The sequence below is a fragment of the Phoenix dactylifera genome, chromosome 18, assembly GCF_051530095.1.
Source record: "Phoenix dactylifera cultivar Ajwa chromosome 18, Ajwa_hap1_PhDact_Kaust_v1.1, whole genome shotgun sequence".
Classification (NCBI taxonomy): Eukaryota; Viridiplantae; Streptophyta; class Magnoliopsida; order Arecales; family Arecaceae; genus Phoenix; species Phoenix dactylifera.
In genome coordinates this window covers 20,540,704-20,556,664 of record NC_143207.1, presented here as the reverse complement: position 1 = coordinate 20,556,664, position 15,961 = coordinate 20,540,704, and the positions used below count along the sequence as shown (strand labels likewise).

At 39.9% G+C, this 15,961-nt stretch overlaps 1 protein-coding gene across 1 annotated transcript; it reads right to left on the bottom strand.

Annotated features, from left to right (window-relative positions):
* Nucleotides 1-7,240: 7,240 nt before the first annotated feature.
* LOC103698411 (WUSCHEL-related homeobox 4) lies at nt 7,241-8,555 on the bottom strand. Its single transcript, XM_039119112.3, has 3 exons — nt 8,244-8,555; nt 7,755-8,051; nt 7,241-7,641 (listed from the first exon to the last, which is right to left on the bottom strand). Exons 1-3 carry the CDS (start codon nt 8,526-8,528, stop codon nt 7,477-7,479), a joined length of 747 nt encoding a protein of 248 aa, XP_038975040.2. The 5' UTR covers nt 8,529-8,555; the 3' UTR covers nt 7,241-7,476.
* Between the last annotated feature and the right edge of the window lie 7,406 nt (nt 8,556-15,961).

The following is a 15,961-nucleotide window of genomic DNA, read 5'->3' as shown; positions in this document are numbered from 1 at the left end:
TAGAAGTCTAATTGCCTCAAGTCTAGCTACGGGAGCAAAGGTTTCATCAAAATCTATGCCTTCTTCTTGATTATAACCCTTTGCTACTAGTCTAGCCTTATTCCTTATAACAATTCCATTTTCATCTAGCTTATTTTTATATATCCATTTAGTACCTATAATTGGATATTCAGAAGGTCTCTCCACTAGATCCCAAACCTTGTTTCTAGTAAATTGATTTAGTTCTTCTTGCATTGCATTTATCCAATTTACATCATTTTCGGCTTCTTCTATATGTTTGGGCTCAAAGTGTGAAACAAAAGATAGATGATTATTCAAATTCCTAAGGGATGCTCTAGTCCTAACCGGTTGTGATGGATCATCTAGAATTAGTTCCTTAGGATGCCCGTGAGCATACCTCCAAGCTTTAGCTAGCCCATGATCCACTATAGGCTCTTGGTTTGACGATTCTCCTTCAATTAACTTTTGATTATCATCTTGTAATCCCATCTCATCTATCTTTTCTTCAAGTATTTCAATATCATCATCAAAATTAACCTTCTTACTAGATGAGATGTCACTAGAGTCATCAAAAACAACATGTATAGATTCTTCTATAACTAGGGTTCTTTTATTAAAGATTCTATAGGCTTTACTAGTTGTAGAATAACCTAGGAATATTCCTTCATCAGATTTAGGATCAAATTTTCCTAGATTATCTTTCCCATTATTATGTACAAAACACCTACATCCAAAAACATGAAAATAGTTAACTTTTGGTTTTCTGTTTTTCCACAGTTCATAAGGTGTTTTCTTTATAATGGGTCTTAATAAAACTCTATTTAATATATGGCAAGAAGTATTAATGGCTTCTCCCCAAAAGTACTTAGGGAGGTTACTTTCACATAACATCGTTCTAGCCATTTCCTCTAGAGTTCTATTCTTCCTTTCCACAACTCCATTTTGTTGTGGTGTCCTAGGTGCAGAAAAATTATGGGTTATCCCCTTTTTACTACAAAATTCATCAAATAATTGATTTTCGAATTCGGTACTATGGTCACTTCTAATAGCTATGACTGAAGACTCTCTAGCATTTGTTACTTCCTTATGGAACTTTTTAAACATTGAAAATGCTTGGTCCTTATATGCTAGAAACATGACCCATGTGTACCTAGAGTAATCATCTACTATGACTAGACCATATTTATTTCCACCTAGGCTTGTTGTTCTAGTTGGACCAAATAGGTCCATGTGTAATAATTCTAGAGGCCTAGAGGTAGAGACACATTTTATGGATTTAAAAGAGTTCCTAGATTGTTTGCCAAATTGACATGCTTCACATATTTTGTTCTTTTCAAATTTTAATTTTGGCAAACCTATCACGGAGTCTCTTTTAACTAATTTAGTTATTGTGTCCATGCTTGCATGACCTAACTTACGGTGCCATAACCAACTAGCATCATTATCTTTAGTTTCATTTACAACTAGACATTGGTTATGTTTTGCAAGATCTTCTAGGTCTACAACATATACATTTCCACGTCTAATCCCTTTAAAAACTAAGCTATTATCATTAGGATTTGTTATAATACATAGTGATGGTTTAAACATAACATCATATCCTTTATCACATAATTGACTGATGCTTAACAAGTTATGCTTAAGACCATCAACATATCTAATATTATCTATAAAAGTAGAAGGGGTGATTTGAACTTTACCAATACCAATGATGTGACCTTGGTTGTTGTCTCCAAACGTCACAGCACCTCCCTTCTTAGCTTCAAGGGTGAAAAATTGGTCTTTATCACCCGTCATGTGCCTTGAGCAGCCACTATCCAAATACCAGCAATTTTTGTTGACCTTGGCTGCAAGACACTCCTACACAAGCAAATCATGTCATCTTAGATACCCAAGTTTTCTTGGGTCCTTCATGGTTAGTCAAGTTGGTTCCTTTTGGAACCCATACCCTTTTAATTTTTCTTTTAGTTTTACTTTTCCTAAAATTACATACATTTGCTTTATGGCCTACTGTACCACAACAAAAGCAGGTTATTTTCTTAGTTTTTGTTTTCCCAGCTTTAACAAAGAAGTTACTAAGAAGTTTTTGCTTATTCCTTGGTTTATATCCTAAACCGGCTTTATTAAACACTGCACGTTGACTATTTAGTATCATGTTTAATTTTTCAGAACTATAAGTAAATCTTTCAACTAAGGGTTTGTATTTGTTAAGTTCTTTAGTTAGTGTCTGATTTTCGGCTTTTAGATCATTAAGTTCTTTAGTAAGATCCTTATCTAAGGTTTGTTTATATTTTTTAAGTTCTGAAAATTTCTTAGTTAGTTTTTTATTTTCTTTAGTTAAGGTGTTGGTCTTTTGAGTTAAAAGTTGGTTGCTTGTTTTAAGTTCTATATTTTCTTTGGTGATTAAATCCTTATCCTTAACTAATTTATCGTATTTATGTAGGTATGATTGATTAGTTATTTTCAGTTCTTTATTCTTAAGATTTATAGCCTTATATTCTACCATTAATTCATTAAATGCATCATAAAGTTCATCAAAAGAAAAATCAGGATGCGTGTCGGAAGTTACCTCGTTTTCGTTGGCCATGAAACAGAAATTGGCCTTCTCTTCTTGTTCATCATCTGATGAGGAGGATGATGAGTCGGAGTCCGATAGGGTAGTGACAAGTGCCTTTTTCTTCTTGTACTTACTCCCCTTCTTCAGTAAGGGGCACTCCGCTCTTATGTGACCCGGCTTCTTGCACTCGTAACAACCAATCCCCTCATTTTCCCTTTTCTTACCTTTGTCTTTGCGGTAGGAATTTGAGGGGCCTCTCCTTTGATGATAGGACTTCTTGTGGTTGATGAATTTCTTGAACTTGCGCACAAGAAGAGCCTCACCACCATCTTCCTCATCTTCTTCTTCTTCACTGCTGCTGCTGCAAGACAAGTCCTTGTTAGAAGAAGTAGATTTAAGGGCTATTACCTTTTTCTTATGGGAGGACTCTTCCTCGTTGTGTTGTTTCATGGTGAGCTCGTGCGTCATGAGGGATCCAAGAAGCTCCTCAAGTGGTAGCTTGTTCAAGTCCTTGGCTTCTTGGATTGCTGTCACTTTAGCTTCCCACGACCTCGGTAGACACCGAAGGATTTTCCTGACAAGCTCACTATTAGTATAGTTCTTGCCAAGGCTTTTTAGACCATTGACAATATCAGTAAACCTAGTGAACATGGATGTGATTGTTTCATTTGAATCCATTTTAAATAGTTCATATTTATGAACCAAGATGTTTATTTTGGATTCCTTGACTTGATTCGTGCCCTCATGGGTCACTTCAAGTCTGTCCCAAATTTCTTTTGCTGAATTACAAGTTGAAATCCTATTGAATTCATTACGGTCTAAGGCACAATAGAAGACATTCATTGCTTTAGAGTTTAATTGTGCCTTCCTCATGTCATGTTCATCCCAGTCCATTTCTAGTTTAGGTACCTTAACACCATCTACGTAAATGGATGGGATGTATGGCCCATTTACTACAATGGACCACATCTCATAGTCTTGGGCTTGGATGAATATTCTCATCCTAGCCTTCCAGTATGAGTAGTCAGATCCATTGAAGAAAGGGGGTCTTTGGGTGGACTAACCCTCAATGTGAGAAGATCCAAATGGGGTTGTCATTTTGATCTTTTAACTCTTGAGTGGAAGAGTTTTTGGCTCTGATACCACTTGTTGCCCAGATAGACAACCCAAGAGGGGGGGGGGGGGGTGAATTGGGTTTTTAAAATAATTTGGCTAATTAAAACTTTATGGATGATTAATTAAAAAACTATAGCAAGTTATTTAATTAAAGCCTAGTGCTGTGAGTAATGTGCGGGGAAGAAGATGAGAGACAATGCACTACAAACACAAAGTTTTATAGTGGTTCGGAGCTAACCCTTGCTCCTACGTCCACTCCCCAAGTCTCACTTGGGAATTTTACTATAACCCCCTTGGATTACAGCCGGTTGTTTTGCAAGCTCACAACCAAACTTGTTGTTTTACGAGCTCACAACGAACTCGGTCGGTTTTTCCAGGCTCACCGACTAGAACCAATCCCGATTGTTTTTCCGGGCTCACAATCAAACCCTTACACACGTTGGTTTTAACTTGGCTCACCAACCAACCTTAAACCCCTTGATTCAATCCCCCGATTGAATCAAGTAAATACAAGAGATAGAAGAAAACAGAAAATAGCTTCTCAAAAAGCAGATTTAAAACAATATAATCGTAAAGGAGTTAGAAGCCCTCAAACGCTTTTAAGCTGGTGAAGAGGTATGGCTTCTGGAACTCCGGTCTCCTCTTGAAAGAGTGGTCGACTTGAATGCAGGAGGAGGAAGCTTTGATTGTTGGGAAGAAGTTGTTGGAGCAGTAAATGCAGATCTTCCCTTTTTCGTTTAAGAGCACTTGGAGAGCTTGAAAACTTGAATGCTTGGAGTGGAATATCTGTTCCCTGCCTTGCTACAGTCCTCTGTGGCTATTTAAGCCAACCCCCATGGAAACTAGCCGTTACTCTGCTTTTTCTGGCCGTTCTGCACACTCTGCGCAGCCTGACAATATGACCGTTGGTGGGTTGGAGTCGACTCGCGCGATCAGGAGTCGACTCGGCTGTAGCAGGAGTCGACTCACGCTTTTCCGGAGTCGACTCGGCAACTGTTCCAAATTTGAATTAAAGTTGCCGTCTTGACTGGGAGTCGACTCGTCTTGACCTGGAGTCGACTCGCCAACTTCTGGAGCTGACCTGGCAATTTTGGAGTCGGCTCATCCACTGAAGTCCGTGGATCCAATTTTGAATTTTGTCCACTCGAGTCGACTCGACTGTCCTGGGAGTCGACTCGAATCTCAGAGCCCGAACTCCCGATTCTCTGTCTTTTGGCTCATCCAGTCTTGGAGTCGACTCGAACTTCCTTGGAGTCGACTCGGCTCTTAGTTTCCGAAAGTTGGTCTTCTGCCTTTTGACGTGAAGCTTGTCTCGGAGTCGACTCGAGCTGTCTGTGAGTCGACTCGAATCTCAGAGGCAGTAACATGGTCTTCTGTCTGTTGATGGTCGCTCAGTCTCGGAGTCGACTCGCGTACTGCGGGAGTCGACTCGAATCTCAGAGTCCGAAAATCGTTCTCTGACTTTTTTCTTGTGTTCCTCTGAGAGTCGACTCTTACCTTCTTTGGAGTCGACCTGCCAACCATCGGAGTCGACTCGCGTTCCACTGGAGTCGACTCGAATCTCAGACCCGAAAACTGTTCTCTGACTTTTCTTTGTGTTTCTCTTGGAGTCGACTCTTACTACCCTGGAGTCGACTCGTTGAACATTGGAGTCGACTCGCGCACTTCGGGAGTCGACTCGTTGACAGTTTCTGAGTTGAAGCTTTCTGTCCTTCTGTCTGTTCTCAGTCAGAGTCGACTCGTACTGATCTGGAGTCGACTCGAGCTCGTGCCAGTGAACTTGATACGCTTGGAGTCGACTCGTGATACTCGGGAGTCGACTCGAGTCTCAGACTTTGGTTCAGCAGACTTCTTACCTTATCCAAAATACTATGAACCAAATCTAGAGACACTTGGACAGGATTTTCACTGAAACACTCAATTGAATTCATTAGTAATCACAAGATATACTCAAATGCTTTGAGCTCATCAAAATCAAATGGGGTTTTAATCAATCACTCCACAGAGATGATGCAAAAGTTGGATTTATTAACCTTATTACGCTGTACTCCATTCACTGCACTTACTCCACTCTGAAAAAAAAAAAAAGCTTCTTTTTGACCCTCTAAATTTTTAAACTCAAGACAAACTTAACAATATCTTTTTTTTTTTTTGGACTCATCAAAAGGAAAGACTCATCTAGAGGTCATTGCCAAATAGAGGAGGCTATGCTGGCAAAGAAGAGAGGATAAAGAAACATCCAACCATGGCTTTCAGGGCCATTGCAGGTGGTGACCGTGCCTAGGACTAGGACCTTCAACTACGACTTTCAAGGTACTCGTCACATAGCTTCTCATAAGTAGAGAATGAGGCTATGCTTCTTCCCGGCGATGAAGGAGATGGAAAGACGGTCAAATTTTGCCAAGAAAAATGGGCACCATCGCATTGTGAAAGAGGATTCCTAAGAGGAGATAAAGACGCCATTACTCAAGAGATAGACAAGATTACCAATGATACATGCGGTGGCAGGGTATTAATTAATACTCTAGAATATTGACTCGTTGATTTATCGTATACATCACACTTAGCCTTCTCATTATGCTAATAATGTAAATGGAATCGAATTTATGTTCATAATGAATTTTGATGGCCTTAGATGCCATCTTTGATTTCAAAAGTAAACAAATGCAATTACATTATATTCTTATGAATCAATTTTTTCTTAAAAAAAAATACTTTGATGGAAAAAAAAACGGAACTAGACCAGTCCGAAAATACAAAGCAAGAAGCGGCCATGCTTTGATGGGACTGGGTCTGAAGAGTCCGATAATCATCCTTGCTGACCGTTTCTGTCTTTATTTTTTATTTTTTTACTCCACATCAGTAATCAAGAAAAGATGAGGCTACACTGCTGGTGGCAGAAAAAGCAAAGGAAAGTAAAAAAAAGAAAGGAGAGAAGGAATGAGAGAGGATAATTAGTTACGGAGTGCTATGATATGACCCGCGCACTTCCTGCTGCCCCCCTCAGGTGCCGCATTCCCCTCAGGGCGTGTCAGACAACGCCACGGGCGGAAACCCGGGCCTGGCCTCCTCGCCCTCGCTCCAGCCTTGTTAATTAACGGACTTCATGGCTTCAAGATTTCATAGGGCGAGAGGAAAAAAAAAAAAAAAAAAAAAAGAGCCGGTTGGCTTGGATTGTCATCACCCCTCGGTCCGCTGACCCCCAAAACACCGACCGCCTAAATTCCAGCGCGTCCGTCGTATCAGCATTCAGCGAGCTGGGAATGGGGACAGGGTCAACCTGACTCGCCCGTGACGAGACCCACCCCGCCACCACAGAGAGGGATGGAGAGAGGGAGCGCGAGGGCTCAACGCACGTCCGGGACTACAAAAAGGGAAGAAAAAGGAGGTGGTGGCTCTGTGTCGCGTGTTAGGTCTCGGAAAAGAGCAACCAATCAAAGCACCAGGGCTAGCATGCTCTCCCCCTCCCCGCCCACTGTCGCTAACAAAATTTAAAGAGTGAAACAAAAGAAAAGAGAATCCAGCCACCAAGCACAACTTGTTTCAAACAACAACACTACTACTGATATTACTAATTCATCTCAAAGAAGAAATCCACAGTAGAACCAAAGAAAGAGCCTCGGACCACAATCTAAATTTGTGACGAGCAAGAACGAAGGGATATGTCGACGCACAAGAAGAAACGAGGGGCAAAAAAAAAACAGAAAGAGAAAAAGAACAAAAAAAAAAAAAACAGAGGGAAAGAGCTAGATAAGAGAAATTGACTGTGTCTCCTTTCCATGAGCATATCAGCTAGGTATCAGCTATCTCGTCTGCTTCCCCTCCGGGTGCAGAGGGAAGAGCTCCAGGGTGCGGTCACCCCCACCCTCTTCCACGACGTCCAGCCCGAGGCGTCCCCAGCTCCTGCATTTACGCTTGCAACTCCCGTCATAGCACTCCTGATCCGCTTCTTCTCCTCCTCCCCCTCCCTTCATCACCATCACCAGAATCCACCAAATTAAGTCATCGATCAAAGCTAATAATTTTAAACATGATATCGTGAACTGACGCTAATTTCAAAAGTAGGTATCCTTGCTCCTACCCTGGAACTAGTAGAGACTAGAGTCATGATTGGAGGAGAAGCACTGCTGTCGTTGTTGCTGCTGCTCAGGGCGAGGAGGGCGCTGCGCTTCTGCTTCTGGCGCTCGCGGGCCTTGTGGTTCTGGAACCAGTAAAAGACGTTCTTCCCTTCAATCCGCCCGTGCTTGCTGAGCTCGCCCGTGATGCGCTCAATCTGGTGGGCATTCGGTGTCCGCATCCCGCCCCTGTACAGAGCCTCCAGCACCCTTATCTGCTCCGGTGTCGGATTCCACCTCGTCCCTCCTGGTTGCATCTCCACCTGTGGGTTTTTTCAGAATTTTAGTATGGCAACTGCACGGATCAATGATCCAGCAACTTTTACACATTACGAACATATCCTTCGCCAGTTGGTAGCATTAGTAGTTGCATGGAGCATCACCATATGAGAGAGAGAGAGAGAGAGAGAGAGAGAGAGAGAGAGAGAGAGAGAGAGAGAGGTGAGACAACATACTTGAGCGGAATCTGGGTTTTGGGCAGTGCATTTGGCCGTGGGGGTGTGGAAGCCCTTGAGATCAAGACAGGTGTTTGTTTGAGTAGCAGAACTGGAGGTGGTGGCAGCGTTGGCGGTGGCCGTCAGCTTGGGTGCAAGTGGGCGGAGGCGCTTGAAGCTGATTGTCAAGGAGGAAGTGATGGTGGTGGAGGAGGAGGAGGAGGAGGACGAAGAGGAGGAAGGGGAGGAGGGGTCTTGCAGTTGCTGCTCCCAGATGCCTCCTACTGCGAGCTGTTGGACCTTCATGGCTTTCCGTGGACTGTGAAAACAATGAATGAGAGAATTGTGATGGCAGCGTGCTGGATATTTATTCTAAGTTTATATGTCCACACATATTCTGTCTGAAATGAGGCGAGAGCTGGGGCGAGTACGGTGTCAGGGTACAGTCCACGAGCCCAACTGTACAAATTTCTACGCCGATTGCGTGGTTGTTGGTCATTGGGCAAAGGGACGTCATCTTTGTCGCCGATTAAGTTAGCTTGTTGGAGTAGATCTCATGGTGCCGAGGGCAATGCAGTCAGCAATCATCACCACATGTTTTGGTGTGATGCATGTATGACAGTTGCCGCATCTCATGGCTGAGCCATCCCCAATGCATCTTCTTCACGCGCAGCTTTAATTGGGATGCGATGATGGTTATCTTGCGCCCCATCCAGATCTGCTACGCGCCAAAATGCGTATACCCTACACGGCCAGATTTGTGACTACTACCGTGATGACTGGTCAAAACCATGAGCGGAGGATACAACTAGACCTTTTTTCCTTCTTTCTTCTTTTTTCCTCTGAAAAAAGGGATGAACTAAAATGTTTTGATCGTAAGAGTAGCATAGCAATTCACGAACACGCGTTGGATACTTGTAATAATCCAATTAATGTGATGCAGCTCCCTCATGAACCAAGTTTTCCAGATCCATGCATTGAGGGAATATATATACAGCATGAGGTTGGCTCGAGCAGCCCAAACGTGCGGTCGAGCAATTGCTCTGAAGAACAAATGGTCGAGCAGATGGCAAGAGTAGAATTTGCGGCTCATGTTGCACTAGAGCAGCCCTGCTCCGACGGGACAAGGCTAGCTAGGCATGGCCATTCTTGGTTTCTTCACTCGATCTTAGCCAAAAGGCCGAGAAAGGCATCCAGGGAGCAAGAACGTGAGCCGCGCTAGCCAGGGAGCAAGAACCGCCGTGCAATGGCTATTGCAGTGGATTCCATGCTGGGGGTGGGTAGGAGAGCATGCAAGCCAAAGAGGGGAAGACCAAATGATGAGGCGTGGTTGACTTGGAGGGAGGCCGCAAAAAAAATAAAAAAAAAAAAGAAAAAAAAGGGGAAAAGAAAGGTGCTTGGTTTGAATAGGGAGTCGAGGGCACGAATATTCCCCAAATGTTGGCCCGTCAAATCGGTCGGCTTTCTCGCTTTCATGATAAGGGCCTCCATGCTTTTCGGTGGAGATGGAATGAAAAAGATTCCTCCAATCCCCAAAAGGAAAACAAAAGGGAAAAAGAAAAGCCGAAAGAAAGCAAGGTTGAAGGGCAAAAGTTACGTCTCTGCGCGTCTCGTTTTGATGGAGGTGAGCGGTGGCGTTGCGAAACAAAATGGCTTCGAGGACCCACGGTTGGCCATGGGTCGCCCGAGCATTCAAGGGCTACCGCCACATCCGTCCCCACTCCTGCCGAATCGTCCCAACTTTTCTGCCTCTGATCCTGGCGCTCTAAGCACTTATATGTTTCTATACGAACGTAAATATTTCTAATATTATTATATACATATTGATCGAGCGTGTTCGATGCATGTTCGTGGACTACCGTATACGTGGGATTGGGAACAAAAGACAGCGATAAAATCTTCGAAGCTGACCCAAAAGGCAGCAGCGAGGGAACTGCTATAAGCACGCGATCCTGGACGATCGATTATCCAAAAAAAATAAGCAGTCTTGGGGGGTCGCCAGGTATATGGTACAAGTCATTAAAAGTTAGGTCTCCTACTACAGAGAAGTCTAAAGCAGTCGCTCTTTTATCTTCCTCACTTTCCCTCCTCTCTTAGGGCCATAAATGAGGCTGGGAACATGGGAAGTGGATGCGATTTGAGAGCGGTGAAGAGGGTGGGGGAAGAGGCGATGGGCCCTTGGATGCGAAGGGGTACCGAATAAAGGATTTGAAGGACTTAGAGAATGTGATGGGGCCAGCTGAAATCTAGCTAGCGAGAGGTTGAAGTGGGAGGGGTACACCGTTTGACAGCGCCCAATAACGGTCTGATAGAATCCGACCGTATGCATTTTTATATCCGAATCGGGATCGGATTCATCTAGAAAATCTAATATCTGACCGAATCCGGACAAAAGATTTATTAGATTTCGATCCGACATCCGGTAAAAAATGGTTTCCAACAGATTGCCAAAATTAAGAATCGAACCAGCGAGCTCACCAAGCTACTGCATTCATGTCTGCTCAATGTCAATTGTTTATATTACTTATGTAGACATATTCAGATCGCTAAAAAATAATTTAATATCTATTATGACATTTCATATTTTAATTATTACTTTTATAAAAAAATAGATCATTTTTATAATAAAAAATAAAAACTATTTTTTCTGATATTTTTAAAATTTTTATTGCTAAATTATTTAAAAATATTTACAACTTTTATGCATTCCTACAATTTGTATAGTTTCCCGTACAACCTCTCTAAAAAATTAGATATCTCATAATTATATTTATCTATACTATATTGAAGAGTAATGATAGTATTTAATGCAAAATTTTACTAATATATTTATATTCTATTTTATTTTAAATTATTTTTATTTTTATGTTTTAATATACAACTCAGCCAAACCAATGATCTTGAATTTGATCAAATTAATCTCTTTGAATAGTTAATATATATGCCTCAAATCCTTAGTTACTTGTGCCATTTGCATTTGGATCATGTTCTCATCATTTATGATTATATAGTTAATAAATTAGTTGTGCCATTTGCATGTTGGATCATGCTCTCACCATAAAGCCTAGCTCGCCATAGGCTGTCCTATAAAACTTAATCTAAAATCTTAGATTCTAGTGCACTCCTGCATAATTCCAACTTATAATTAACTCTAACCTTAATTTCATCCACTAAAACTATACCATCCACAAATAGCATACATCAAAAAATAATATTCCATAAAACTTCACTAAAATTCCAATTTATATCTAATAAATATTCGACTTTTATTCATATCCAGATAGAAAAATATGAATATAACTAATATCCAAATTATATTCATGTCTATTTAGGATAAATCTGGATATACTTAATATTCGATTCATATCCGTATCCATTTAGAACAAATGTGGATGCTAGTTTCGGTATTGGTGTAACATCCATATCCGTATATATATTCATAAAAAAAATATGGATATACTAGTGTTTGATCCATATCTGATTTGTTTTCAAACCAAGTGATTCATAAGGTCAAGCACGAGGGATAATGTCGCCACAAAGTTTGGATTCAGCGAGACTTTTTAAGGTATATCGTTGACAGCGGAGAGGGCTTTCTTGGTAGAAGTGCTAACATGGACCTCATCAATGTTACAAGAGTGAACGGGACTTACCGATATAGCGAGCAGAGATGCAAGCTTTGCGAGTGTTGTGGGGATTTGGGGACACTAACAGAAGATAAGTGGTAACTAACAAGTTGCTATTTTTTCTAAAGTACTTTTTATCGATAAACAACCACGAATAACAATAGCAGTAGCAACAATCGCAATACCCTGAATGGGTAAAATAAACACTTTAGCAGATTTTTTCCTTGAAACTTAAGGGGGATTATTATTTACCACTACCCAAAATCTTTTGATGCTAACAACTCTTTGCAATAGCCTCATTTGCCTATTGTCTTTCCATGCAAAATCCATAGTACTCGTGTTAGAGTGGGCACCCAATTTTGCTAGCTAGTCATACACTTACTTGTCCTCTCGTGTAGGCAGGGGTGTCATGGAGGCTAATGTAGTTAGAGTGGACCTTAGTAGATCCCGCCAAAAAAGGATCCCTTAGGCATTACCTATTGGGGTTCTTTATAGTCCTGATAGGAGCACTTAGGTGGCGAAGGTATGGCCCGTTCCCATCATGAGAGGGAGTGGCGCGCAGCTTGAGCTTGCTTGTGGCATGAGGTAGAGTCCATCCTTGGAGAATGGCGAGACGTTGATAGCCGTAGCAGGGTATGGCCTGCTTGTTAGGAATTGTATCCTAAAAGTCAATCATCGTCCTACTGATGATTGAATTGTATATGAATTAATGAATTAATAAAAAGTTATTTGGCATTATTCATCGCACATATTCTGTACATCTTTTTGAACTCTTGTGATGTGATGAAGTCCTTAGGACTCTTTTAAGAGATAAAGGAAGATTTATCTATGAGTCCTTAAACCAGTTCGCAACCAAACGACATGCTATTACTAGGACAATAGCATTATCAAGAATAGATCGTTGTGTGCCATATCGTTGGTTGTCCTCTTAACTAAGGAGTGTAGAGACATTGATATGCTACACAGGTGAAGTGTAGGAGTACATTTCACTGAACGTGATCATTTTCGAAACGCTCTGCTGTCAAGAGATTGTTTCGAGTAGATATGGATATATGTATCCCTCCGACCTGAGATCACCACAGTAACCAGCAAGCAACTCACTGTACTTTGATACCTAAGCAAAAGTTGCATTAAAATAATTATTAAATTATTGAAGGATTAATTAGCAATTAGATTGCTGATGAACTCAATTTAATTGAGTAATTGGGCTTAGGTTTAGCCAAATTGAATAGGATTCAATTTGGGCTACATCAGGGTTTGACCTAATTGGATTGGGTTCAACCCAAGTAGATTGAGCTTGATCCAATTGATGGGACTTGACCCAATTGGATTGGGCTTGACCCAAATCAATTAGAAGACCTTATTTGATGAGGATTATGAGTCCAAATAATCATAATTGGATAAGGAGAAGAATTCCTAAATTTTAGGAATCCATCCTTATCTTTCTAGGAAAAGAATGATACCTTGATATATTCCCAAAATTTTCCACGCTTATCCTCTTTATTTTTGGTCAAAAATTGGCGTGAGAAGAGAGGAGGCGTAGGGCTATATTTTTTATAAAAATGGCACCTCAAATCTTCCTAAAAATATTTATATGAATTTCCTAATTTGTAGGAATTCTATGGCGCATGAAATAGGGTGGTCTGCGACTGAACTTTGGACGCATGATTCCTATCTTTTAGGGATCCAAAATGCACGAAATTTGGATATGTTTATCTCCTCTTAGCTTCCAAATCATCAGAATTATTTAGAAATTTTATCAGCCAAATTAATTAGCTAAATTAAGTGTGAGACGTGGGGGGGTCTTTTGGCTATAAAAGACCCCCACGCCTAGGGTTCAACATATACAATATTTATAGGTTTCAAAAAATTCTAAATTTTTTTTTTCTGAGGGCCTCCATCCCTTCTTCTCCTTTTCCTCACGTCCATCCTCTATCTTCTTGAAGAACAATCAAAGATTGAGTGTTTAGAAGAAGAAAGCTTCAACCATTGCAGCGTTCCTGTGCGAGCTAGCACTTCTGCGGAAGACGATCTACCTAGGCTTCGCATGGACAATCTATAGAGACCGGACGTATGTGCGGCTACAAAGCGTGATCAAGGAGTCATCCAAGACCTCCAAAAAATAAGGTATGAGATTTAATCTTATTAAAGTTAAGATTAGATCTTAAACATGGTTGCTGAAATTTTATGATTGCTGAAATTTAAGAATTGTATGTTAGACATACAATCATTGTTTCATGCTTTACATAAATATTTAAATCATGGCTCTTATTTTTGTTGCATAGATCTAATCTCTAGCATGCATAAAATTAAATAGTTTAATTTTTAAATACTTCTGCTGTAATTTTTTAAAAATAAATGCATGCAGCCCGCAAGGGTTCCTTTTAATAGTATCAGAACAAGGTTCATTGAATGTTTAAACTGTTTATGCTTAAAACAATTGTATTAATCTAAGTAGTTTAGTAATCTAATTGGATTAATCACTAGGCCGTCCGATCATAGGAGAAAATAGGGTTCGTTACCCTCTTTTTCCATTCGATGGGATCTCATATGACATGTAGGGATGCTACTGTGATTGATCCTTGAAGATGAACAATGAAAGGTAGATTAAAATATGTTTTAATCTTTGTAATTAAATTCAAGATTTATAAATATGTTTAGATCAGATCTAAAGAGTATTCATGAATGATTTAGTTACTGATTTTGCATAATTAATCAGATCTGAAAATCAGTTGCATGTGATGCATGAGATCTAGGTACATTCATGTTGATGCATATATGATATAAAGAACATTAATAAATCTGAAATCATAAACTTGTTTAGATTAGATCTAAATAAAATTTATGATTCATTTATTTTTTTATTTTGTATAACAAATCAAATCTGAAAATAAATGCATATGATGTATGTTGTTTAAGTTAATTCATATTAGTTTGTATATGTGATATATGAACATAAACCATCTAAGATTTAAACATGAATTAAATCTGAATTAAACATGATTAATTGCAAATCTTAGATCTAAAAATAATTTTTAAGATCTGAAACTTTGTAATTAATATGTAATTAAAAGAATATGCAATGATCTAAAATTTTCATAAGCTTATACTTAATTAAGAATTAAGTAATATGAAAATCTAGATCTAGAATTATGAACTCAATTAAATGACATTGCATAATTCTTGAAATTTTGGGTTAGCTCAAGTCAAGTTCTATAATTGGGTTAGACTTAGGGTTAGAATCGAACATGGTCTAATTAGAGTTAATTGATCAAATCTAATTAAGTAGTAACTAGATTAGGCCAAGAAAACTCTAGGTCAAATACAATAGTTTTAGTTGATCAAATTTCATATCTTTGATTAGACCAAGATGGAACTTGATTGAGGCTCAGAGGTTGAGCTCGAGTTATTTGAGTAATCAAATCGAAATTGATTAACCAGTCGGTGTCTAAGGTAAGTTTGACAGATTGACAGATGGTTTTTAATTAGGAGCTACTCGCACTGATTCATTTTTGTCGAGTTAATGATATATCCCTTCCACCGATCTCATTTACTTGGCTGACATGGTCAATCATATTTTGATTGGATCACATAATGATTCAAGTTGATCCATGCCTTTAAGAAAAATCAGTATGATTGATTTAGGTACCTCCTTAACCGGATCGAATCTAGGTCTTATTAATCTGACTTGATGAAGTCAGTGGGAGGATCTAGATTAGCCGGTTCTTCTCATCTATTCTCAATTAAATCAAACCCTCTAAAATTATTAGATTCTTAAAATGAAATAGTTATGGGAATAACTAGGTCATAGCCTTCCATTAAGTTGGGTAATAATGAGTCCAATTTTTGATAATCATTGGAGGCGCCACATGCCTGATGCTTATTAGGAATTGAAATTGTCATTCAATATATGATGAGTTGAGTATACCTTCAATAGGTGATCAGGTGGGCCGAGCCACACTCGGATTTGGTCATCTATTAGTAGATTGCACGGAACCCTGTCATTTAATGGTTGAACCTAACCAGAATTTTCGGTGGGGGCGCCACACGCCTGCCGAAGAGACTTGAGCAAAATTATCACTAGAAGTTGTTTGGTGAAACAATTGATTCAGAACC